Below are 26,257 nucleotides of genomic sequence, written 5' to 3' on the forward strand. Positions count from 1 at the left end.
TCCAGGATATTATTTTGCGTACATTTATTGTTACTGCTTTCTAGAGTTACACTTTTAAGGCATAAGCATAAATAAAAGAGTTAAAAACATTTATATAGATATGGAATTGGTACTACCCAGGTGTAATGTGCATCCTTATTTTTCCCTCAAAAATGTGGGCCCAAAAGTACGCATTTGTGCCTTTCTAAATCTCAAAGTAATTTTTATTTTTATTTTATTATTTTTAAGATTTTATTTATTTATCTTTAGAGGGGAAGGGAAGGAGAGAAATATCAATGTATGGTTGCCTCTCGTGAGTCCCCTGCTGGGAACTGGCCTGCAACCCAGGCATGTGCCCTGACTGGGAATCAAATCGCGGTCCTGTGGTTCGCAGGCCCCGCGCTCAATCCACTGAGTACACCAGCCAGGGCTCAAAGTAATTTTTAAAGTATTTGTTTTCCCTGTTTTTTTCTATAGACTTCAATAATTTTCTGTTAAATATTAATTTTATATTTATACTTGGTAGATATTAATGTTTATGAAAATTATTTTATAGAACACAATGAAAAATCACTATTAATCTCTAACATCTTTGATATCATTAATTACAGTGTTAAAAATGGTCATGTTTCACATGTAAATGATTTTTTTTGCCTCTGATTTGTCTCATTTCAGGATTAATGGGGAAGTGTCTACCATTTCATCAAAATTTGAAACTGAGCCAATATCAAAACCAAAGCTAGATTCTGAACAGTTACCACTTAGACCAAAATCAGTAGATCTAGATTCATTTACAGTTAGGAGCCCTAAAGAAACAGGTAAGTTAACGTGTAGAAAGGTGGTACAGTAAAAAAGTTGCCAATGTAGTTTTCAGAAAGTGTTAAAAATAAATTTTTTATGCAATTTTGTGTGTGGATAGATACAGTAGAATTTAATTAAAATTTCTTTAAAATCTGTGAAGCCAAGTAGAAAAATGTAAAAGAAGGTAAATGGACCAAATGTTTGTGATGCACATAAGCTTTCTTACTGGTCAGAGGACTAAGGTGGATAGTTAGAGTTCATCCATTTATTGTTCTGTTCCTTCAAAATAAAATGACCACACTATTTAAGTCAGGGAGATATGAAGACATTTAGTTTTAAAGGTTTAAAAATAAAGAGATGTGATATAGACTTTCAATACTAGCACTAGATTACATTTAAGGAAACTTTTTATTTTCCACTTAATCCCAATATACTTTTGTTTCCAGTTCAGGCAAATTAGGTTTTTGTGGCTTACTTTCTTTACATATCAGCAGATTTTACTTCTTTAGCTAAGTGTTGTTCCTTAAGTTTTCAGACTGATTTTTCAGCCTGTTAATTGTCTTTATTAGTCTCTAGTCTTTTATACCTTTTAGTTCTAAAATGGAATGCTTTAAACAGAGGAAGTTTTGATAAAGATCTCACTCTTAAAGCGTTATTGTACAGTACTTTGAATTTGTTTTTTAGTTTTTTTACATTTTCAAAGCACTTTCTCACTTAAGTTTTTATCTTTACAATAACTTTTAAGAGGCAGATGCTAATTTTTCATATTTAGCATCTAAATAAAGTAAGCTAAAGACATATCAGACGTTCAGGATCACATAAGCCAGAGAGAACTCTTTAAATCTGTTTATACTGCATACTCTATGAAATATTTTTAAGTCTTAATATTTTAAAGATTTTATTTATTTATTTAGAGAGAGGGGAAGGGAAGGAGAAAGAGAGGGAGAGAAACATCAGTGTGTGCTTGCTCTTCACGTGTCCCCAACTGGGGATCTGGCCTGTACCCAGGCATGTACACTGACTGGGAATCAAACCAGCGACCCTTTGGTTCACAGGTCCATGTTCAATTCATAGGGTTATACCAGCCAGGGCTATAGTTTTTAATTTTAGTCTTAACATAAACTCAAGGTCAGTTACACTTAGAGTTTTAAAAATATTTTATTTATTTACTTTAAGAGAGAGGGGAAGAGAGGGAGAAAGAGATGGAGAGAAGTATCGATGCGCGAGAGAGAAATCAGTCGAGTCACCTCTGAGCACACCCCCAGCAGGCCTGGTCTACAACCCATGCATGTGCCTTGACTGGGAATTGAACTGGGGATCTTTTGGTTTGCAGGCTGGAGATCAGTCCACTGAGCCACACCAGCCAGGGCTCCACTTAAGTTTCGTTTGTGGTAGGGGTTTTTTTCCACTTCTTTTTTTTCCTCTCTTTTCACAATTTATTTTTTTTATTTTAATTTTTATTTAATTCTTGTTCAAGTACAGTTTTCTGTCTTATATTCCCATCCCTGCCCCCCTTATACCTTTCAAAAATTTACAGGTGATTTTTGTCTTTCTTCTTTTCAGTTTGCTAGTAGCAAAGCTTTGACCCAAACATGGCCTCCTGCAGTTTTTTAATTTGAATGTTTTATAGATTATTTCATCATGTATTTTGGATCCTGCCTGTTCTGAGTGAAGCTACATTCATTACTAATTTCTGGAATTTAAGATGTTGATTGTATTTGAGAGGCATTCACTCAAGTGTATTCATTATGTTTTTATATGATGAATGTAATTTGTTTTCACTATTAGTTAAATAAATCAAACTTTTTGTGTTTTTGAAAAATGCTCTTTCTATTAAGGTTAGTGATAAAAATTTAATTCTATTCTTGTTTTCTATTTAATATAAAATACAGCTAGAAGTGTGTTTTAAAAAGTAATAGTTGGAGAGATAAAGGGTAAGTGCACAGTTTTAACTGGAAATCAAAAATTCATGGGCATTACATTTTCAATTTCCACTTTTTCTGTGATCTTGATCAGAAGTTTTACATTTTGATGAGTCTCTTTCTAACTGAAGTTATATTTAGAGGCTGTATATTTTCTGTACTTCATGTCATTCTTTGCTATATTTCTAGTGGAAATGACATATAAGAGTGTAAAACTGTTGATTGAAAAGTTCTTTTTTTTATTTTGTCTTTGGTCCCAATTCTTATCTTACATTCATAGCCAGTATTCAGTTTTCATTAAAAACTAAAGAGGCTTTGTGGAACCGTGTTTTTAAATTTTATTTTTGTTTTATAATCAAATGAATAAGGGAGTAGAGATGCTGAGGTATATATGGTCAAAAAACTAACAGCTGACTGACTAGCTATTCTTTTTTATTCTTTTTGCCATCAGGCTACCGCGGTACACCATACTTATACCCGGTAAAGTTCAGAAAATGCAAATTTTGGAAATTGAGTTTATCTTAAGTGACAAGTATTTGCTAAGAATTGTTTTCTCTCCACAGTATTGTTGTGGGCACAAGTAGTGTGTCAACATAAAAGGCATAGATACTGACAACAAAATGCTTATGTCTCTGACCTCAACTCAGGCCATTCCTTGTTTCCTTTTTCTTTAAGATTTTATTTATTTATTTTTAGAGGGAAGGGAGGGAGAAAGAGAGGGAGAGAAGCATCAATGTGTGCTTGCTTCTCATGTTGTCCCCTACTGGGGACCTGGCCCTGACCAGTCATGTGCCCTGATTGGGAATGAAACTGGTGACCGTTTGCTTCATAGGCCTGTGCTTAATCCACTGAGCTACACCAGCCAGGGCCATTGCTTCCTTTTTAATTAGCATATCATGTTCTTAGTAGGTGTAGTAGAAAAGTGTTTTGTGTCTTCAGAAACAGTTCTGCATCACTTCATTGGCATTAGGTTGAGGCATGTTTTAAATTATATATTTGGTTCAGTTTGAGGTTTTACATTTTTTTAAAATATTTCATTTATTTATCTTTAGAGGGAAAGGGAAGGAAAGAGGGGGAGAAATATCAGTGTATGGTTGCCTCTTATGCATCCCCTTGCCTGGCCTGCAACCCAGGCATGTGCCCTGACTGGGAATCAAACCACGATCCTTTGGTTTGCAGGCCTGTACTCAATCCCCTCAGCTACACCAGCCAGGCTGAGGTTTTAAAATTTTTAAACAGCGGATCAATCTAGGCCTTTAACATAAATTTCAGAAAATTTTTAAAAATAGATAAATCTCTTTAGAGTTTTATTGTGATGTAGTAATAATTTCAGGTGAAATGATGTAATAGAATAGAAAGTACACTGTGACCTTGCTGGTAAAATACATGGGTTATAAATTATTAGCTGATGGCCATTATTGGCATGATCCTTTTATTAATCTATTTTCTTGCTAACAGTTGAATGACCCAAAATATCTATTATACCTATTAGAACATCACACATGAAAGTTGGTATAAAAGGTTATTATCTCTTCTACTCCCCTCCTCCATTTTTAATCCCAACTCATTCTGTTTCTGCTCCTATCTACAAAGGATGTAAATTTCTTATTCTGCTCTCAGATAGGATTTTCCTATACATAAAGGCAGAATTATAAAATTCTGGCTATAAAATTCGGGTTAATTATAAAATTTACATAGTCCTAAAATAGTCAGTTTTCCAGGAAGTATAATTGGTTTGCAATTAGTTTAAAATACAAGGTAGCAAATTTAGTGGTAACATAACTATGTCATTGAGAAAACACAGCTGATGAAGTATTCTTCAAATGTAGTATTTTATCTTTTCTGTGGTAAATTCATTGGTAAAAAAGAAATTGTAGAAATAGATACATGATTTGATCCAAAAGCCTTTATTTTTAAATAAGGAACCATTTTTTCTCTTTAATTCTGTTTGATAGTTTATCTATTTTTGTTTGACTTATTTGCCCACATTTATTCATTTATTTCTTTCAGAAAGAATTTATGTTGTTTTTTTCTAATAAGATGCTTACCTTGAGTGGTACACACTGTAAAAAATAAGCTTGTATCAGAACTAAGGTACAAAACAATGCAAAGCACCACACACGAAAATGTAGAATTTACCAGGTATAAGCGCAAAGAATAAAATTTGTATTTTCTAATGATGAGAGTATCATGAGACATTAGTGAATTTTCATTTATATATGTATGAAATTTCAAGTGTTGTACTGAGTTGCGTTTTTAGAGTGAGGTATTTTAAAAGAATATTAATATAGTTTTATTAGATCACAGAATTAAAATTTTCTCATTGTATTACCATATGCTGAAGACTAAAACTAGACTAAAAGATGGGTTAATTTTAGTTACATCTATATTAATGAGTTGTACTCTGACCATTAATCTTAATACTAAAACATCCCTTTGGAAACTGTTTGGGTGTTCAGTGTGTAATAAAAAACAGCTTCTTTGTAGTTAAATGTCTATTAAGTTTATGTTCTCATATTTTTCCCTTTGAAAACAAAAGAAAAAATCTAAAATATAATACACATCTTTTGTAAATTTAGGTAATTTGCAATAGATTTATGCTAAATATTGAACTGGTTTCTATTCATTCTACAACTGTTCCTTTTTCCTGCTTTGTAAAATAATTTTTTTTGTTTAGACTTTTTTCTAGACATTTCTATCCTTGACTTTTCTTTCCAGATTTTGTTTCCTAGCCTGTTTGCCATGTTTCCCTTCTTACGTGTCAGGAAATTATTCTACCTTTCTCCATTTTGGTAAGATAATAATTTATCAAAGAAATCAAAATAGTATATTCAGTATTAAATAGGTGGTGCACATTGATTTTATTTTTGTAATTTTACTAAAAATGTACATGTCTGTCTGTCTATTCTAACCCATTGGTTTTCCATTTTTAAATAAAATTCATGTTGGACAATTATTCCTGAGATTACTTAATTTTTTATAAGGCTTTTGTTTAATTAAAAACCAAAAAAGTCAGCTTATTTTCTCACAAATTATGATATTTCATTGTGACTTTGAAAAACTCCTTTTCTTAATAGTATTTAAAAATGCAAATGGCTGGCAGAGTGACAGTATGATTGTGAGTTAAATGGTTGTCATGCCTTTTATGCCACATATATAGTCTAAATTCATTTTTACCACTCGGAAATTTAAAAGTGTACAAATTTATTATGAGTCCAAAATGTGCACTGTTTCATTTTACTAACCTAATGGCTTAAATTAAGGACCTGAGAGAGTTACAGAATAGTAAAATTATTTGTCTTGGTGTTGTAGCCCAAAACTGGACATAGGCAAATCCTTTTTACATGAGCATGATGTATAATTTTGTAAGTCTACCTTTTATTTGCTCTTTCAATTTCATTTATCTTCATCTGTTCCTATGTTTTTCTGCTTATTTCTTTTTATTTCTTCAAGTTGCTTAAATATGCATTTGAAAATAACTGCCATAGGCCAAAATGGTTTGTACTTTTCAAAGTTTTTTTTATTTAGGTTGTCAATAAACATCAGTGTAAAAAGCAATTTTTCACCCTATAAACTACAGTATATTTTTAACATTTTAAAAAATATTGATTTACTTTGTTGGTGACATTTATAGATAAATGAGATATTTAAATATATATTTAAACTCAGGGTCTTTCACACTGTATAATGCCTTTTCCATTAAAGCCACGCATTTCTTATTATGGTTTGTTATATTTTATAATCACTTGTAGGCTATTATTGAATGACTCAAAACAGTCATTGTATTGAGCACATTAGATTGCCATTGTGATGTATTAACTTAGTGACTAGATGTAAGATGAAACACAGAAAGTAATCCCAGAATATGAAGATGGAGAAGTGGTCAACAAACACTTAAAGTTGTCACAAAATATGTATTGCCAAACAGACATACCACTTTCTCTGCCTTCCCCTTTTGTGTCTTTTGTCCCTTAAATAAAATATCTAAATGAATTACTTTGAATATGAAAATTGATGAATAAGCTGAAGGCAATACTGATGATACTCTTTAGGTTCTTTTATTAACAAAACAGTGAGATGGGACATCTAAATATTTAACAAAGCATTATAAACATCCAGGCAAATAATAATGTGAAGAATGATTCCATACCTGAAAGATTAGGCCAGAGAAACCTGCTTCCATTTCCTTAGTTTGCAATGTGGACTTTAAGAAGACAGTATTGACTGTGGAAATGTCTGGAGTTACCCTTAAGATTTTTGTTACTTACAAATACCTGGGCTTCAAAATTAAAGATCAGGCCCTTTAGCAAGGTTTTCTGCATCATGTAGAAAAAGTGAAGGAGTTATATATACTATGATTTCAGAGATGTGAATTATGTAGATTTGTCTTTACACCCATTTCTGGATCAAAGATCAACTAGCCTTTGGATAGTGGGGAAGCAGACGGATGATATATGTAGGATTTTCCCTTTATCTCCCATCTGCTTTAGATTCATGATTTATGATTTCCAGACATGGAAATATCCTAGCAGAAATGCAGTGAACTACAAACTGTGCATTCCTGCTACACCTTTACTGTGTACATACATATGTACATATACCAAGATGCATGAAATTACACTTTCCCTTTACATTGAGAAAAGCAATTGAAAAGCAGCAGGATATCAGATAGTTGAGTCCTTAAAATGTGAATATCAGGATGCTACCTGAAGTTTAAAACAAACTTTTTGTTTTAATTTTCTGATATATATTGTAATTAATTATGAGTTGAAATAAATCATTTTTAGTAACTTGAGATGACAGCTTTTTATGCAACAACAAGTGGTGGTACAAATTCATATCTTTCAAGAACTTTTTGCTGTGATCAAAGTCTATTAAAAGCACAAACTTCATATTGTTACTGAAGTCTTATGCTATAAACTATCAGGTAAACAGGATGTTTGTTTTTAAGGGTGAGTGGTGTTTTCTCAATGCATCTGAAAAGTGCAGGTCAACAAGTGAGTCCTTTAATTTATGGTTAAGAATCCAGAAATACTTTTCTTTTTTTTACCTTTTAAAATGCATGGTCATCCCTCAGTACATTGAATTTTATTCTCCAGATCTCGTAAATTTTGATGATATAGCTTCCTCAGAAAACTTGCCACATCTCACTGCAAATAGACCAAAGATGCCTGGAAGAAGGTTGCCGGGCCGCTTCAATGGTGGACATTCTGTGAGTTACACTTACTGTTGTAAAACAGGGGATTTAGCAGACCAAGTCCCTTTGAAGATTAGAATGAGGGAGGATTTATAGCTCCAGTAAAGTTTGAAAATCAGAAAGGTAGCTATTGTACTCAAGTGGCACATGTTTGTATTTAAGGAGATGTAGAAAATGCATCCTTAAAAAAAAAAATGCACCCTGCTTATTAACAGAGCTTGAAATGGAAGGTTCCAGAATCAGAAATGGAGTGTACTGAGACCATAACCACAGAGCACTTAAATGAGACCAGGGTATTGTATAACATGCCTGTCCAACAACAGTAATTAGAGTTGAGTGGTGCATACCCATTTTAGGAAAGACCGAGAATCTCCTTGAACTACCAAAAGGTATTTGTTGTACTAATCCTGGTATTTAAATGCGGAACTAATTTTTATGCTTTTTGTACATTGCCTGGCATACTGGCAGTGCTTTAGTGCCAATATATTAGTTCTTAAGCACTGTGGTGCTTTTAAATTACATAGGTAGAGAAAATTTTTATAGCTAACAGGCAACCGTTTTTTCCCCTCAAGATATGCAAGGGTCTTCTTATACAGCTTGAAATTATGTAACACCCTATTAATAACAGTGGAAAGCTGGAACAGCTAAGTGTGGAGAACAGAAATAAAAGTTATTTACTTTATTATCCAAATACTAACCTTTTTCCTTCTTTTCTGTTTTTTTTTAATTATTTAGCCAACTCATAGTCCAGAAAAAATCTTGAAGTCACCAAAAGAAGAAGATAGTGCCAATGTAAAGCCATCTGAATTTAAAAAGGATTCTGGCAATTCTCCAAAGGTGAGGTGTGCATTGTGGTCTAAGATTTGTATACTTTATACGATTTTTTTTAAAACATCAAAGCTGTGTAATTTGAAGTGTCCTTCGAGTTGTTGCCCTAGCTGGTGTGGCTCAGTGGTTAAAGTGTGCCCCCCATCCCACCCCGCAAACAACCTAACAGAAGGGTTGTGTTTGGATTCCTGGTCAGGACGCATGTCTCTGTTGTAGGTTCATCCCTGATACGTGGGGGCAGGTGTGTGCTGCCATGATCCCTGGTCTCAAAGGATCCCATCTGGGTCTGCGGGCCTGCCAAGGCGGCCAATCAGTGCTTCTCTCACATCAGTGTTTCTCTCTCTGTTTCTGAAAAAACAAATGAAAGTGACCTCAAGGTGAGAATTTAAAAAAACAAAATAGAGTTGTTAAAGGTAAATAACACTATTCTGTGAAGGTCATTGTTTTTTCTTAGAAGATTTTATATTACTTTAAGTGGTATTAAAATGTTACATGTGTTCTATTTTTTGTTTATCCTTGCAAAGGGATATTTTTTTCATTACGCTTTTTTTTTAAGAGAGAGAGAGGAAGGGAGGGAGGGAAACAAACACTGATGTTAGAAACAAGCATCTATTGGTCACCTCCCGTAGGCATCTGGACCAGGAATCACAGGTGAACAGACAGGGAATCAAACCCGCAACCTTTCCTTTACAGAATGATGCTCCATTCAACTGAGCCCCACCAGTCAGGGCCGTGTTTTATATTTTTTAAAGCATAGATCTACACATCTCTTTCATTTTCCCATTAAACATACATACTCATTAAGTCAGAAGCCATCACTTTTGTTTACTTTTTACCTAGCTTGATGCTGGGCACCGTAATAAGCACTAAATACTACTTGAATGAATGACAGAGTACATGTATTCTTCCATCTATTATGTGGTGTTGACTCTTTTCTAAACTCCTGCCATTTTTTTTCTAGGTACTATAACCACAATTGACACTTGTATTTAAGAAGGTCATCTCTTTCTCAAATACATTCCAGGGCATTTGCCTGCTATTCCAGTTGATCAGATGTACTTAATCTGATTTTCTCAGATGTTAGCAGTCGATTGAAATTCTATTTTCTGTTATTTTATGGAACTAGTAAAAGGATGTCAGACCATGTGTTAATTTTAATGCCTCTTCATGTACTTTATAATTACTTGTAAGTGAAGCTCTTTGGATAGTCTAAGTAGTATCTTTAATATGGAGGATCAAAACAACACTATAATGGTGATACAGTATTCTCCCCCTTTCTGTGGCAAATCCATTGCCAGACCTCCAGTGGTATAGGAATATACATATTCCGATTTATTTATTTGTTTAATTAATTATTTATTTATAAATGTTTCTTTTTAAACATACATACATACATACATGCATACATATATACCTTTTTACTTATGGGTAGCACTTTATGGCATTTCTTTAGCATATCCAAATTGCCAGCATCACTACTCTTGTGCTTCAGGCCCATTCTTAAGTAAAATAAGGGTTACTTGAACACGAGCACTGTGATACCAGGACCAGTTAGTCTGATAACCAAGATGGCTAAGTGACTAATAGGCAAGTAGCATATATCCTGGAGAAAGGGATCATTCATGTTCTGGACAGGACAGAATGAGACAAGTTGAGATTTCATCACACTTAAGAATGACATGCAATTTAAAACCTGAGTTGTTATATCTAGAGTTGTTTACTTAATATTTTCAGACGATAACTGATGGTAGGTAACTGGAAGTGTAGAAAGTGAGACTGTGGGTAAGGGTGGGGCTGTATATTCTTACTTCTAAATATTCCACTGGGCAAACCATTCATAATATAAATGTAGTGGATTCTTCCCTTATGATGTTGTTTTTAATTTAAGAGAACAAAACTCTTGGCATTTCTCACAAAAATCCCTAGTGTTTGCAAAGTTATTCTTCCTTTTAGTTTTTTTTAAAAAGATTTTATTTATTTGTCTTCAGAGAGGAAGGAAAGGAGAGAAATATCAATGTATGGTTGCTTCTTGTGAGTCCCCTGCTGGGAACTGGCCTGCAACCCAAGCATGTGGCCTGACTGGGAATCGAACCGCGATCATGTGGTTCGCAGGCCCGCGCTCAATCCACTGAGCTACACCAGCCAGGCCGCAAATTTATTCTTTGTTTTGGTGTTTTTTCTAGTTGTGAACATCAGACTGCTTTTAGTATTTCCAAATTTATCATTTATCTTGACATTTACTTAGCTCCTTGCTATAAAAATCTTTTGAACTTAAATATAATATTAAGTCTGAATCCAAATAAAATCACAAGTCTTTATTTTTGTTTTCAGCCATCTGTGTACCTTTCAACACCTTCAAGTCCTTCAAAACCAAATGTAACTGCTTTCGTAACTCCATTAGAAATTAAAACTAAATCAGAAGCAGATGATGAGGTAAAAAACTCCCTGGATGAACTTAAAGCTGAGATGATTGAACTGTTATGCATTGTAGAAGCACTGAAAAAGGATCATGGGTAAGTAAGTAGGCCTTGGTCGCTTCTTTGAATACTACTTGATATCTGTGTAAAGGGATCTTTCAAATCATAAGAACTAAAGATGTAATCTACCATGTTACTGGTGTCAACAAGTATGCTTTCGAAGAAATTTCTCTTAAATGTGCTTATTTCCTTGTGGCAAGAAACTTCACTTAAATACTTATTCAAGTAGCCCAGTTACAGAAAAGGTACAGACATTCCTATAATTTAAGGCTAGAATTTTTCTGGCCAAACACAGGGGTTAATTAGTCTTAAAATTTTCTTTAAAAACCACCCTGACCTGTGTGGCTTAGTTGCTTGGGCAACATCCCACAAACCAAAGGTTTGATTCCCTGTCAGGGCACATGCTTGGGTTTCAGGTTTCGTCCCCAGAGTGGGGTGCATGCAAGAGGCAACTGATCGGTATCAATGTTTCTCTCCCACTTGCTCCCTCCCTTACCCTCTCTCTAAAAATAAATAAATTTTTAAAATTTTTTTAAATTAGGAAAACCATACTGTGTATTGGATCTGGGATGTACCTCTATATATATAGTTTATTTCTCAGAGGTCTTTGATGTTTCTCCTAAGGGTCAAGCTGGATATTTGTAATACAAGTGGGTTGATATGGGGGTTGATATGACCCTGTCCGTCATGGTTGAGAATAAGTCTACCAAGACATGATCTGCTTGGGGAGGAAAGCTGGCTGATCTCTCAGAGGAGAAGGGCCCTGAACCTATTCTTCAGTGGGCTTTCATTGGGTTCAATTTGCACAGGAATACAGGCAAAGTTCATCAGTCATTGTCAGGCAATAATGATCAAACAATAGATAACATTCAAAGAACTATGAGGTCTTATTCTGAGTCAGGGTCAGTTAGCTTAAAGGGCCATAAAACTTTGGGAAACAAACTCATTTCATGCTTGGACCCATATCAGAAAATTGAGGGCATTCTTAACAAAGCAAGTTTCACAGGATTTTATGCATTCTTTCTTGGGCCAGGGAACTGGTCACCCAGGGAACTGCCTGTTCCTGCCTAGGGCTGCACTACCCTCCAGCATTGTTTCAGGCTTAACTCAGACAGGGGAAGTAAGGCAGTCAAGAGATTAGGAGACTTATTACAGACAGAATGAGGACTCAGGATATGTCAAAGCCGAGGGGTGAGGGTCCATCAGCCTCCCTTTTTGATAGCCCTCCAAGTCCTTCCCCTAGGGCCCCTTCATGACCATGCCTGTCTTAGGTCGTCCCTTCCTTGAGGAATCTTACTCATCATTGGCTAACCAGTCATCCACCTGGGGCCAAGCAGGGTGAAGTAAAAGCGGGCAAATAAGCTTTGTCTCCTTAGTGGCTTATGGTCCCAAGGTCTCTTTACTCAGCCTTAGCCATGGTGGGAGGTTACAGCTTCTGAAACCAGGCAGGGCAGCTCCCAACAGGTTGAGATAGGTGATCTCTAAGACCCATCTGTTATATCTGAAAAATTTTGGATAATGGTATATGGTGATACATACCCTAAGTGAAAGTAAAGGACATTTTTTTGCAAAAGCCTGGTGTTAAAATAAGTCAAAGATGAGCTAATTTAACTGAACTGAGGTAGAGTTTTCAGGTTTTCTTTTGTTTCTTACTGTCTCCTGTGGCCTCTACAAGTTATTTTATGAAATGCAGAATCTGTTAGAAAAGTTATTGCCAGAGACCATGTTACCTCTGAGATTAAATGTGCCATTTCTCCCCCAATACTCACTTGACATTGGATTCTTTATTTTAAAATATTAAGATCAATATGATATACTTGTATTTTGCATAGCACTTTATACTAAACATTTCTTAGATATAAATAAATTTATCTTGAGTAATTAGTATTTTCATGCATATATATATCTCATATATATGGAGCAAGAATTTCTAATTTGATACAGATGGCTCTTTCTTTTAGAGGGAAGGGGAGGAAGGGAGAAAAGGAGAGGAAGATCTGTGTGCAAGAGATACATCTGTTAGTTGCCTCTTGCACACGCTCAACTTGGGATCTGGCCTGCAACCTAGGCATGTGCCCTGACTGGGAATCAAACAGGCGACCTTTGAATTTGTGGGCCGCACTCAGTCCACTGAGCCACACCAACCAGAGCTGATGGCTTTGTCTTGAATCCTTTAGTTTATCTCTTCTGAGTCCAGCAATTTTTTTCAGATTCTGCAATATATGTATTATAAATTATTAAGTTTGTTCATTCAGGAAATCTTTACTGAGTACCACCCAAGAACCTGAGAACTCTCCTGAAATTTAAACTAAAGAAGAGCATCAGAGGAGAATGGAGATATACAAAGAAATAGTGTACCATCTACAGCTATAAAAATAAATGAATTATGGCCCTGGCTGGTGTGACTCAGTTGTTGGAGTGTTGTCCCATAACTGAAAGGTTGTGAGTTTGACTAGTCAATGTGCATATGTGGGCTATAGGTTAAATCCCCAGTTTGGGCACACAAGGGAGGCAACCAATCCATGCTTCTCTCTCACATCAATGTTTCTCCCTCTCCCTCCCTCCCTCCCTCCCTCCCTCTCTCTCTCCCTCTCCCTCCCTCCCTCCCTCCCTCTCTCTCCCTCTCTTTCCCTCTCTTTCCCTCTCTCTCTCCTCTCTCCCTTCCTCTTTCTCTAAAACCAATGGAAAAAAGTGTCTGGGTAAGGATAAAAAATGAAAAAATAAATTAATTAATTATGGCTACATGTGTCAACATAATCTAAAAAATGTTGGGGCAGGAAAAGTAAGTTAGAGATGTGCATACAGTATTATTTTATTTACATGAAGTTGAAAAGCATACACCTGCAAACATACTGTTTCATGATATATTTATGTATGTGGTAGAATTAAAAAGAAGAAAAAGGACAATAATTACTGTAAAATTTTTCTGTGAAGTAGAGGGGGAAGTGGAATTCAGGAGGGAGGGTCACTTTTGGGTATCAGAGGTACTGGTAATTTATTTCCTAAGCTGGCTTGGAGTTCTTGGGTTTTGCTTTGTTATTATATCTTTATAGCTTAGAAATATAGTCTTCAATCATTCAGTATTAAAATTGTGAACTTATAGAATAAGTCATTTAAAAAATTAGGAAGTTTGACATGGAAGATTGACAGAATAATACATCAGTAACATCAGTAATCTATTTCTCCACTAGAAAAGTTACAGGACCAGATATGTAGTTTGTTCTTGTCCTTGTAAAGAGCTACAGAATGAGCAACTTCTGGCCAAGATGGAGGCATAGGTTGACACACTTCTCCTCCTTGCACAACCAAAAGAAGGACAGCAACAAATTTAAAAACAAAAAATAACCACAACTCCCAGAAAATCAAACTGTATGGAAGCCCAACAGCCAAGGAGTTAAAGAAGAAACATGTATCCAGACTGGTTGGAGGGGTGGAGGATGGAGAGGACTTCTGGCAAGGTAGCAGTTGGAGTACTGAGACAGCAGCTGGTGGACCATGTAGTCGCACATTTATTTGTGGATAAACTGGGAGGAACACCTGGGGAATGAGAAAGAACACACAGCCCAGGGTTCCAGTGTGGGAAAGTAAGGCCTTAAAACCTCTGGCAGTAAAATCCTGTGGGGCTTGTGGTGCCAGGAGAAACCCCCAGCCTCATAGGAGGGTTTGTTGCAGAGACCTATGGGGTCCTACAATGTACACAAACCCACCTACCCCGGAGTCAGCACCAGAAGGGCCCAATTTGCTTATAGGTAGTGGAGAAAGTGAGTGAAAGCCACCTGAGAGCTTAGCAAGCAGCATTATTCCCCTTTGGGCCCCTCCCCCATACACAGCACCACAAAACAGAAACGTAGGTGGCTCCGCCCTGGTGAAGGAATACCTAAGACTCTGCCCTTTACTACATCACAGGCATGCTGAGACAGAAAAAATATGGCCCAAATGAAAGATCAAAGCTCCAGAAAAAATATAACTAAGCAATGAAGAGATAGCCAGCCTATCAGATGCACATTTCAAAACACTAGTAATCAGGATGCTCACAGAAATGGTTGAGTATGGTCACAAAAATAAAGGAAAAGGTGAAGGCTACGAAAAGTGAAATAAAGAAAAATGTACAGGGAACCAACAGTGACAGGAAGAAACCGAGACTCAAATCAACAATTTGAACCAGAAGGAAGAAATAAACATTCATCCAGAACAGAATGAAGAAACAAGAATTCCCAAAAAGATGAGGAGAGGCTTAGGAACCTCTAGGACAACTTTAAATGTTCTAACATCCAAATCATAGGGGTGCCAGAAGGAGAAGAGGAAGACCAACAAATTGAAAACTTATTGAAAAAATAATGAAGAACTTCCCCAGTCTGACAAAGGAAATAGAATTCTAGGAATTCCACGAAGCTCAGAGCGTCCCAAAAAAGTTGGGCCCAAGGAAGAACACGCCAAGGCACATCATAATTACATTACCCAAGATTAAAGCAGCAAGAGAAAAAGGGACAGTTACCTACAAAGGAGTTCCCATAATACTATCAGCTGATTTCTCAAAAGAAACCTTGCAGGCAAGAAGGAGCTGGAAGGAAGTATTCAAAGTCATGAAAAGCAAAGACCTACATCCAAGATTGCTTTGTTCAACAAAGTTATCATTTAGAATGGAAGAGCAGGTAAAGTGCTTCCCAGGTAAGGACAAGTTAAAGGAATTCATCATCACCAAGCCCTTGTTATATGAAACATTAAAGTAACTTATCTAAGAAAAAGAAGATCAAAGATAGGAACAGTAAAATGACAACAAACACAATCAACAACTGTACCTAAAAAACAAAACTAGCCCAACAACTAGAACAGGAACAGAATCACAGAAATGGAGATCACATGGAGGGTTATCAGTGGGGAGGGGAATGGGGAGAATGAGGAAAAAGGTACAGGGAATAAGAAGCATAATTGGTAGGTACAAAATAGACAGGGGGAGGTTAAGAATAGTATAGGAAATGGAGAAGCCAGAAAACTCATATGTATGACCCATGGACATGAACTTAGGTGGGGGAATGATGGTGGGAGGGATGTACAGGGCAGAGGGGAATAAAAGGGAGAGAAAAATGGGATAACTGCAATAGCATAATTCATAAAATATATTTTAAAAATAAATAAAAATGCAAAAAATAAGGCTGGCTTGGAAGGAAATGTAAGATGATGTATTAGGGTGCTAACTCATCATCTACTCAGATCACTGGCCATCTGAATAAAGCACCCATAAAGATTTTTTTAAAAAATAGATAATAGAATGTTACATAAAAGTTTTATATTTGTAAATCTGTTTTCAAAAAGCAATAAAAATGTGAAAGCGTTTAAATGCATTAAAAGCAGTAAAAATGTGAAAAATTATTAGAACCAAAAACAACTGTTTGGAATAATGTAACTATTTACAAGTTTAGATAAAAAGAGTGGGGTGTTAAAAAAAATAAAGAGTAGGGTATATATTGTATTAGATCATAATTAGGATTGAAATTAAATGTATAATAAATTCAGAATAATAGAATAATTGGACAAAGGAAGCATCATTTTATTGAGTAAAAACTTTATGGAACTAGGAAGTTAAATAGCTTAGAAGTACATTTATAACAATAAAATAAGCTCTAGATAAATTTGAGTGAAATACTTTAAAAATTATAATTACTAGAAAACAGTAGTAAATTTACTTACAATAAAGTTTTCTAATCATTGAAACCAGAGAAGAAATAAATTTTGTAATATATAATTTAAAACATTTTCTTATATTTTTAATGAGTTTTTGCAGGTTTCTCAAGCTATTTCTGTAATACTCTTGAAGATAATTTTCTTGATATGTCAGGAGGCTGAAAATGTCTGCATGCAGTCATGATCTTTATAAAGTTCCTATTCTTTCCATTTCCTTTGTTACCTCCCCCAAACCAACTAACCAAACAGAAAACATGGATATTTGAGTACCAGACAGCAGTTGACAGAATTATGAAAAGTTTAGTAGCATGGAAATGTCTTTGTGGAATATTCACAAATACTTTGTGAAAAGATAGCTACGGAATATATACCAAGAGCTGTGGGGAGGAAAAAAGACTGTAAAGAGATACATGGAACCACAGAAAAATGAACACAAGTTAAAGCAGAGTGAATTATTGGCTGAAGTTATTTTGTTTATTGATTCGGTTTGGGATTTTAATGTAAGGTTCATTTTTTAAAATTTTTTTAAATCATCATCTGAGGACATTATTTTCATTCCTTCTAGAGAGAGTAAGGGAGAGAAAATGGGAGAGAGGGGACTCATGGATGGGAGAGAGAAGCATCAATTGATCGCCTCCCATACGTCGCTGGACCAGGAATTGTATACTCTTAGACTGGTCTTAAAACTGCAGCCCTTTCGTTAAGGGATGCTACTCCACCCAACTGAGCCTACAGCCAGGGGTGTAACATTTAATTTTAAACAAAGGAAAGAAAGAGAAATTTAAAATCCAGGTTATCCTATTAAATAAAATATATTTTGCCTTCTATTGGGACTCTTTTTTATTTTTTGAGAGAGAGAGAAACATCAATTTCTTCTTCTACTTCTATGCACTCATTGGTGAGTCTTGTCTGTGCGGTGACCAGGGATTGAACCTGCAACCTTGGTGTATTATTGGATGATGCTCTAACTTGGCCAAGGTGACATATTTTGACATTCATCTTACCAAATTGTTTAGGCTCTTAGAGTGCACAGCCTAGGAAATGTATGATAACTGAATATGGGGAAATTGCTTATAAAAGCCAGTTATTATTTCTTTATCATGGCCTGTTCTGTATTCATTTAAAAAATGTTTTTAATCTCAAGTAGTTTTGCCATGGTTTTCTTGACAGCTTTAACTGTTATATTGAACCATTTTATTTACAGGGTTTGAAATTTGTCTTAGAGTGACTCTTTCCTTTAAAAAGTTTCTTTGTATTCTGGGTTATCAGGCAACAAAGAGATTGTTAACATTAGTCAAATATATTGTTTAATTGAAAGCCTCAGCAGTAATAAAGACTTTGTTTTTAGGAAAGAACTGGAAAAACTACGAAAGGATTTGGAAGAAGAGAAGGCAAAGAGAAGTAATCTAGAGGTAATGCATTTCTGCCAGCTTTGAGATTGCAGTCAGCATAGAGTGGAGTGTTGTTCCCAACCAGCGGGCTGATGGGTCCCACTACAGATAGTGCTGTCCTGCTTCAGCTGGAGCACTCCCTGCTGTACCTGGTAACAATTTGGTAGCTCTCTTGTTGACACTCTGTCACATTCCATTGTGTGGTGGAGCACTTGTATTCTGAGCACTACCTCTCATTGGCAGTGCATGAGGCACATGAATAAACCAAATATGGTTCAGAGTCTAGTTGTAGATCTTTGCACTCAAACACTGCTTCTTTCTTGAGCTATAGTTTTCTTTTCAGTTGACCTTTTTTCTTTTCTTTTGCTGGGGAAGAAGCTGCTGCTGATAGTGGGGGTAGTGGTAATGGGATGGTGATAGATTTGCGGACTTGAATTTTTTGCTGAGAACTTACTTGATAACTATGATTCTCATCATCTTCACTCTGCTGGTGACTGACAATTTGACTTCCTTTTTTAATCTCCCTGAACTTTTTTCCTTCCTCGCTGACTTTGTTTTTTCTTTGTAGTCATTTTGCACACATGTCACAGAAACTGTGTTTTGCCGTTTTTCAGAGGCTCTTTCCTTCTGTATTTACTTTATTTTCCTCCCTATTTTTACCATGCCTCGTTACACTCAGGCATTTCTTTTGTTAGCTCTGCGAAACAGAGAGAATGTGGACTTGCATTAAAAGACTCGAGTTCCTCTTCTTATACTCATGACTTTCAGTTCTAAACCACATGTCAGGTAGGCCTGACACTTTCTGTACATTATCTCACGGGACACACGTAACAACTTGTAAGGATTATTCTTCTCACTTTAAGGGTGAGAAAACTGGAGTTTAGATTGATAAAGTCACCAGTTCAGTTGAAATTTTTAACAGATACAGCCAGACTTCAGAACCTTTACTCTTAGGGATTAAGTTACACCTTTTGAACTTGAAGAAGTCACCTAATCTTACTCAGTTTTAGTTGTTGAGGTAATATATGTGAAGGTATATTTGACCTTGCAAAAAAAAAGTGTACATTAGCAGTCTAGTTCTTTACCTTTAATTCAGTCCCTAACTCCTGACATTTTCAGTTTACCAATGGCAACTCCAATATCTCTGCAGTTTTGGTAGCTTATTACATTTTTAACACTGCCAGTCTTTCAAAGGTTTGCTCAGTTTTTGTGATCCTGCATTTTCCTCTCTTTAGCTTCTCCATCTCTTCTTCCTATCTTGTAACATAAGTAAGGTATTCCCTCAGTACTGTCCTTGGTCCTCCTTTCTGTGCGTTCCTGCTTTGTTTCTCTGAGCTTATGAATATCATGATTTGTTCTAGTGCATCTCCATGTAAATCTAATCCTTCCTTTCCCAGCTTCTGTCTGTGTTTCTAGCTGTTAGTTTCCTGGATGTTCCAGTGTGAACATAGACTTAGCATGAAATTTATCATCTTTCTTTCCTGCTCTTCTGATTCTGTTTTTGTGGATGGTTTTGTTGCCCTTCTAGTTGTGCAGACATGGTACTTCTGTTCTTTTCTGATTCCCTTTCAGGCCTGTGAGTTTTTACAAACTAATCTTTGTCTTTTTATCTCTACTATTTCTGTCCCTTTGTCTTGCTCTTTGTCTTCTGTTTAGCTTGCTGAAGTTTCTCTCATTTATATCTCAAAATAATCTTTCCATACTCAGTACTTTCAAGAACTTTCTGTTAATTGCTCAATGAAGTTCAAACTTCCCAATTTGGTATACATAGCTTTTATGTCCTGATCCTAGTTTACCTTTCCTCACTTGCTGATCCTCCATTGTTTCTTACAGTTAATTATTTGAACTTTTACTCCTGTTGTCTTTCCTGGATTTTCCTTTTGTCTCATCCTCTCCTGCCCAAGTTCTACAGATTCTCAAGGCCCAGCTCAATTACCTTAAGTTAGTTACCAGTCTTTTTCTGATTTAAAGTAATTTATCTTTAACCAATTTATGTTCTTCAATTTTATAAGAGAGGAATAAGTAAAAATGTTTATCTTATCACTGTTATGTGATAATATACAGGCTATCTTTCTAGACGGTAAGACTGTTAGAGGCAGGACCTATGTCTGTTTCATTTTTGCCCATAACTTCTAACACAGTGCTATGCATTGGGCTGGCCAGAAAGTTGGATCTTTTTAAAGACATGGCTCTAGTAGCACTTGGTTGTCTTTAACTTCATTTGAAACAATTTTGCTAGATTATATTGTGGCAGCTGTCATATCAGCAGTGCATTTTTTTAAAGACTTACCAAAACTGGTGAATTTTTGTGTAGCCATTTTAATAGTAAAGATGGAAGAAAAAAGCAACAGTTTTGGCATATCATGCTTTATTATTTCAAGAAAGGTAAAATCACACGACTGAAAACAAAAAGATGGAGAAGGCGCTGTGACTGATTGAATGTGTCCAAAGTGGTTTTTGAAGTTTCGTGCTAGAGATTTCTCACTGGATGATGCTCCACGGTTGGGTAGACCAGTTTAAATTGATAGTGATGAAATAGAGACATTGATTGAGCATGAAGTTATACCATGTGGAAGATAGCCGACATACTCAAAATATCCAAGTCAATAAAGGTATTGGTGAAAATGAAAAATGTGTCTTTTATGGAAAAAATGAACAGATTTTTTGGGCTTTCCAACATGTATATATATTAGATAGCTAGTAAGTTTTTGTCAAATTGATAAATGTTAAAGGATACATGTTAAGGCCTTAAATTTCCAGTGTGTAACATAATAGAAATTGAGAAATTAAATATTTCTTGACTTTTATTTTTTATAGTTTATACATACACATCTATATTCATATGTGAAAATAAGTAATAGGGAAAGAGGAACTAACACAGTGCTGAATTTCAATATATGATGAGATTTGTCCAAAAAATTATGATAAGAATCAATTGAGTTCTTTATGAAGCATGTCATTCGATTCAATTTCTCCAGCCAAATCAGCTGTTAACTTCTCACTGACTTACTTGTATTGTAAATATTTGATCCTAAAGGGGAACATTTTGACTCTTGTATTTATAAAAGCACACTTACTCAGGCATTTTGTTTTGGATCATGTGTTTAAAGAAAAATTATATTTCCCAAAAAATTAAAAGTAGTACTTTGACATGAAATTAATATTATATAATATTAAATTATACTTAAAATGATAAAGGGACTAAAGATGAACAATGAACACAAAAGAGCTGGATGAGAAACTCCAGCAATTTCCAGCAATATAATTGCCTGATAACTAATTTATGACAAATAGCAGTCTCTAAGGAGTATTACTGAAGATTACTCTTTCCACACCCTACTCCCTCTTCCACCAGTGTTTTTTCCTTGTTTTCTGTGTATTCTGTCCCATTAAAATTGGTACAGTTGGGTAATGTATCTTTTGAATAGAAATAATAAAAGCACATTAGGCTGATGACTGAGCAATTTTATCTCCATCCAGTCTGAAGACTGAGATTTCTCCCAGTCCAATGCTGCTAAAATGTTTAACTAATCATATTAAGCAAAGAATAATATCAGGAAAGATCCTACAATTAAGAAACCATTCTTGAACAGCTAGAATTGCTTAGGAGATTGAGAGCATTTTGAATTACACCTTTTCTATGTGACAAAATGTTCATCGTTTTAATAATGAACTATTTGTCAGGTTAGTCGTAGCATGTATTATTTGTATGCACTGTTGGGTACAGGGATGATGCTGAAGATGGTAAGGCCTAAGTATTTCCACATGCTGGGAAAGGTCAAAGATGGTCAAAATATATCCTTGTGAAGAGAATATAAAAACTGGGAATATAAAAATTTATAGCCTTAGACCTTACCGATTAAAATAATAGGCCATTTGCTAGCAGCGTGGAACCATTGGCGTGATATTTAATCTCTTTGGTCCTCAACTTAGTTATTTGTAATATATCAAAATTACATAACTCAGTAGTTATTGTGAAAATTTAATGAATTTTTAAATTTTCTTAAGTTTCTGAATTGTGAATTTCTATTAATAGAAGAATACAGTCTACCTACAGATCAAAATATTTCCAGTACATTGACTGAATTTTAAATGTATTTCTGGGACTTAAAGAGAACTTAATCTAGAACCTACTGTTTATAGATAAGGCAGTTGAGACCAAGCAAGGTTAAGTGATTTGCCAACGTCACATCAGTTGTGAAAATGTAGAACTACACTGGTCCTTTATGTATTTGTGTGTGTGTGTTTCTGCTCTGTACTTCACCTTTTATTTAGTTACAGGTTTATACAATTCTTAATTTGGTTTCAAGGGTTCTCTTGTGCTTTGTAGGGCTCATTTTCTTCGAGTTTTTCCAAATGTTCAAATGAGTTAAAATTTTGGTTCAGAAAACTGTACTTGCTTTTGTGGTTTTTGTGCCCTGCCATTGAGGAATTTGCATTATGACATTTTCTTCTGTTGAACTTTGTATTACACCATTGGAAATTTTCTGTACACACCATTGAAAATTGGATTTTAGAATAGAAATCAGCATTTGGAGGGTTTGAAAGTATGACCAGATATTAACGACTTAGGATGAAATAAAGAAACTTTACTAACATAAATATATCTTATCTGTTGCTCAATTTATGTTTTGTATTTTAGGTAGAAATAGAGAAGCTGAAAAAAGCAGTCCTGTCTTCTTGAAGAGGCACAGACCCAGTATTTTTAATGATACAGGGACTCAGAACAACACTATGGACTTCAACTAACTTGTTACTTAAAATGCTGATGTTGTGATGAAGAAATATGAGTATTTGAACTATATTATCTATATAAAAGTAGGGGAGGGTAAATTTTTTTATATATTTTGTTTTGCCAATATGAGGGAAAAAAGAGGCCTTACTTATTTCTTATGTGCTGGGATTGCAAACTTCTTTTTTAGTTTGCTTGAAAATACTACTGAATATGTATAAAAAGGAAAAAGTTCACAAGTTTTTTTATTGAAACTTGTAATATTATTTTTAAAGAGATCTATACTATAAATATGGTGATATCTTTACAAATAATCTGTAAAATATGCTATTTGAGAGAGACAGATTAGCTTTATAGTAACTATAGCCACTACTTTTCCCATGCATTATATATAAGAGTTATAAACTTTATACATAAGGGATATATACTTTGTATGTATATATATTTTTTTCTTTCACTTTTAGCTTCTTATCTAGGATTACACTGTGTGCCTGTTTGTTTGCAGTGCTGTTTATATTCTGGGCAATGAAATAGGAGTTTCCTAGCTATATATACCAGATTACTCACCGTGCATATAGTAATATCTAATGAAATAATCAAAATAATTTCATCTGCTTTTGGAATATTTTGTATGGATTGCACTAAGGATTTATAAAAGGAATTTAGTTAAGGTGGATTGTTAAATATATTTGGGAAAATATGAGCTACATTTTAAATTCATTGGGTCTAAAGAACATTTAGTCAATTTAACCCTTGTGCCTAGAAACTACAGCAGACACGTAATATGCAAACACCAACCTAATTGCTGTGCTTTTCTGCTTCTTTTACAGGCTTATATTACTCATTTCATGATCTTGTGTTGAATTCTTTATGCCCCTCCCTCTGATTTTTGATAGGTGAACAAAACTCAAACTTTCAGAAGCTCAGTATGAGGTTTCATACTTTGACGAGTTATCTTTATGTAAATACTCAGGTTTTACAGTGTTTCATCTAATACCAAAATGATATGGTGGAAATATTTTGGGATGTGATTTAGGAGTCAACTTTATAAAGAGTGTTAGTATGTCATAAAATTGTAGCTTATTTAAAACCAAATATGGTTGTCCATATTCAAAGTGCATTTTCACAAAGTGGATGATTTAAGCATTTCTTTAATCACTTATAAACAGTTGAACTTTTTTTATTCCTCACCCAATGATATGTTTATTGATTTTTTAGAGAGAGAGGAAGGGAAATAGAGAAACATTGATTGGTTGCCTCATATGCACCCCAACAGGGGATCAGACCCTCAACGTAGGTGTGTGCCCTGACTGGGGATGGAACCTGCAACCTTTGGGTGTACAGGATGGTGTTCTGACCAAGTGAGCCACCTGGACAGGGCACCAATTGGGTATTTTAAAGTGTTACATGTATAGTCTTAAAATGTCGGGTTTTATATTAAAAGTAGAAATTCGATGTTTTTATTTGCAAAAAATTGAGAATTTAAGATTTTTTTATTGCAAATGACTTTCAGATTTTGAATACCCGCTATCATGCTTCCATTTTATTTTACTTTTAAGCACCAAACCAATATTTTTCCTTCACAATTTTGATATTACAATACTGAAACTTTGTTAAATGAAATTGTCAAATTTCAAATAAAATAATAAGTTGAAAATAATAGAAATTCCAATATGTAATTACTTCATGTTAGATTCACAACTTCATGAGTTTGTTTTGTTTGTTTGTTTTTTTTACAAGCCTGAGTGTATTGAGTATGTATGCATATTCTAACTCTTTTAAAGTCCTTGGGCTTGTCTGATGAGGTCATTACTGAACATTATTGTTAACTCTTGTTCTAATTTTTTTTTTACCCTCACCCAAAGACATGGTTATTGATTTGAGACGAGGGGAAGGAAGAGAGAGAAACATACATTGAGAGAAACATTGATCCGTTGCCTCACACACATACCCCAGAGGGGCTGAGCAGGCAACCTAGGCATGTGCAACCTGGGAATCGAACCTGCAACCTTGAGCCACACCAGGCAGAGCCTAATGTTTTAAATGACTTGTCAATTGAATGATTTCTTCCAGTTTTAAATACACTAGATCTTATCTTTGAATGAAAGTCCTGGAGTATAAACATAAACAGTGTATCATCCTCCAGCTTTCTGTCTGGGAAAATCTGTTAAGTGACTCCCCTTCCCCTAGTAATGGGAAGGGGGAGGTTTCCAGCAGATTTCGGGCTGTTCTTAAAGTTTCTGCAGGTCCTTCTCTCACTAGCACGTGAAATCAAGATGGTCATGAGTCTGGAAGTGCATTTCAAGTATTTGCTTATGAACTCCCTCAGTCAGAATAGAAAAGTCATTAAAGTACTGTCTCAATTTTTCTACCTTTGATCAAAAAGTAAAGAAAACCAAACAGACTCATGCAGGGAAAACGATTACTTTAATCTAGCAATGTATCAGTATTTGTTTTTGATATGGAATTGTATAAATTGCTGTTCATAAAGTTTATAACAAAATGGTATGAAATCATAGCCATTCCTCGGAGGTTAAGTCATCATTATTTGCTATGAATGAACATAAGTGACAGATGAAAGGTGAATAGCACAGAATCCATCATTGCCAAATTGCTTGTGAATGTATTATTTAGGTTTAATTTTCCTAATTGTATTTTGGAATTTGTAGTGGGGTGGGGGGGTTGACCACAAAGCTGCTTTACAAAATTTAAGTCTGACATGTCTTTAGAAAATTTAGGTTTGAAGTTAGGAAGAGAAAGTGGGCTGCAGGAGTTAACAGATGGTTCTTTTGTACATGGTTCTTACTGTAATCACAGGGGGAAAAAAACCCAAGTGCTCTCGAGATTTGTCACTGAACATATTTTTGCTTGCATTTAAACTTGAAATATATGAACAGAATGAGACAATCCGTTAAAACCAGAAATGTTACAAACTTAATGGCCTTATTTTACTATAGCAATAAAATGACCAAGTGCAATGACTTGATGTAATAAAATCATCTCTTAAAAGTTGCTGCTATGAATATTTTTAGCCATAAAATTTTACCCTTGTTTTCTCCTGTCTTTTCTTCAGTAATTAGTGTAATGCAGTTGGTATTGTGGTATGCTAACATTCCAGGGTGTGTGGGAAAAAATATATATAAAAACTCAAGTAACTCAAAATTCACTGACTTGTTTACAGGTGCTGTAAAAAAGCATGCTTCTGCTTCAAAAAGAAAAATAAGTAATAAAGAATATTATTGCCAGTT

At 34.9% G+C, this 26,257-nt stretch overlaps 1 protein-coding gene across 1 annotated transcript in view; it reads left to right on the forward strand.

Moving 5' to 3' along the window:
• CD2AP (CD2 associated protein) overlaps window positions 1-26,257 on the forward strand; it is a 141,265-nt gene extending 115,008 nt beyond the window's left edge. Inside the window, exons 13-18 of the mRNA XM_037054448.1 lie at window positions 655-797; window positions 7,802-7,914; window positions 8,635-8,736; window positions 11,059-11,240; window positions 18,235-18,298; window positions 22,920-26,257. Coding sequence (XP_036910343.1) covers window positions 655-797; window positions 7,802-7,914; window positions 8,635-8,736; window positions 11,059-11,240; window positions 18,235-18,298; window positions 22,920-22,961 — 646 coding nt within the window. The 3' untranslated portion in view covers window positions 22,962-26,257. The remainder of the gene's footprint in view (window positions 1-654; window positions 798-7,801; window positions 7,915-8,634; window positions 8,737-11,058; window positions 11,241-18,234; window positions 18,299-22,919) is intronic.

Source organism: Sturnira hondurensis, unplaced genomic scaffold (assembly GCF_014824575.4).
Source record: "Sturnira hondurensis isolate 20B ecotype Veracruz unplaced genomic scaffold, ASM1482457v3 Scaffold0000880, whole genome shotgun sequence".
NCBI classification, from domain to species: Eukaryota; Metazoa; Chordata; class Mammalia; order Chiroptera; family Phyllostomidae; genus Sturnira; species Sturnira hondurensis.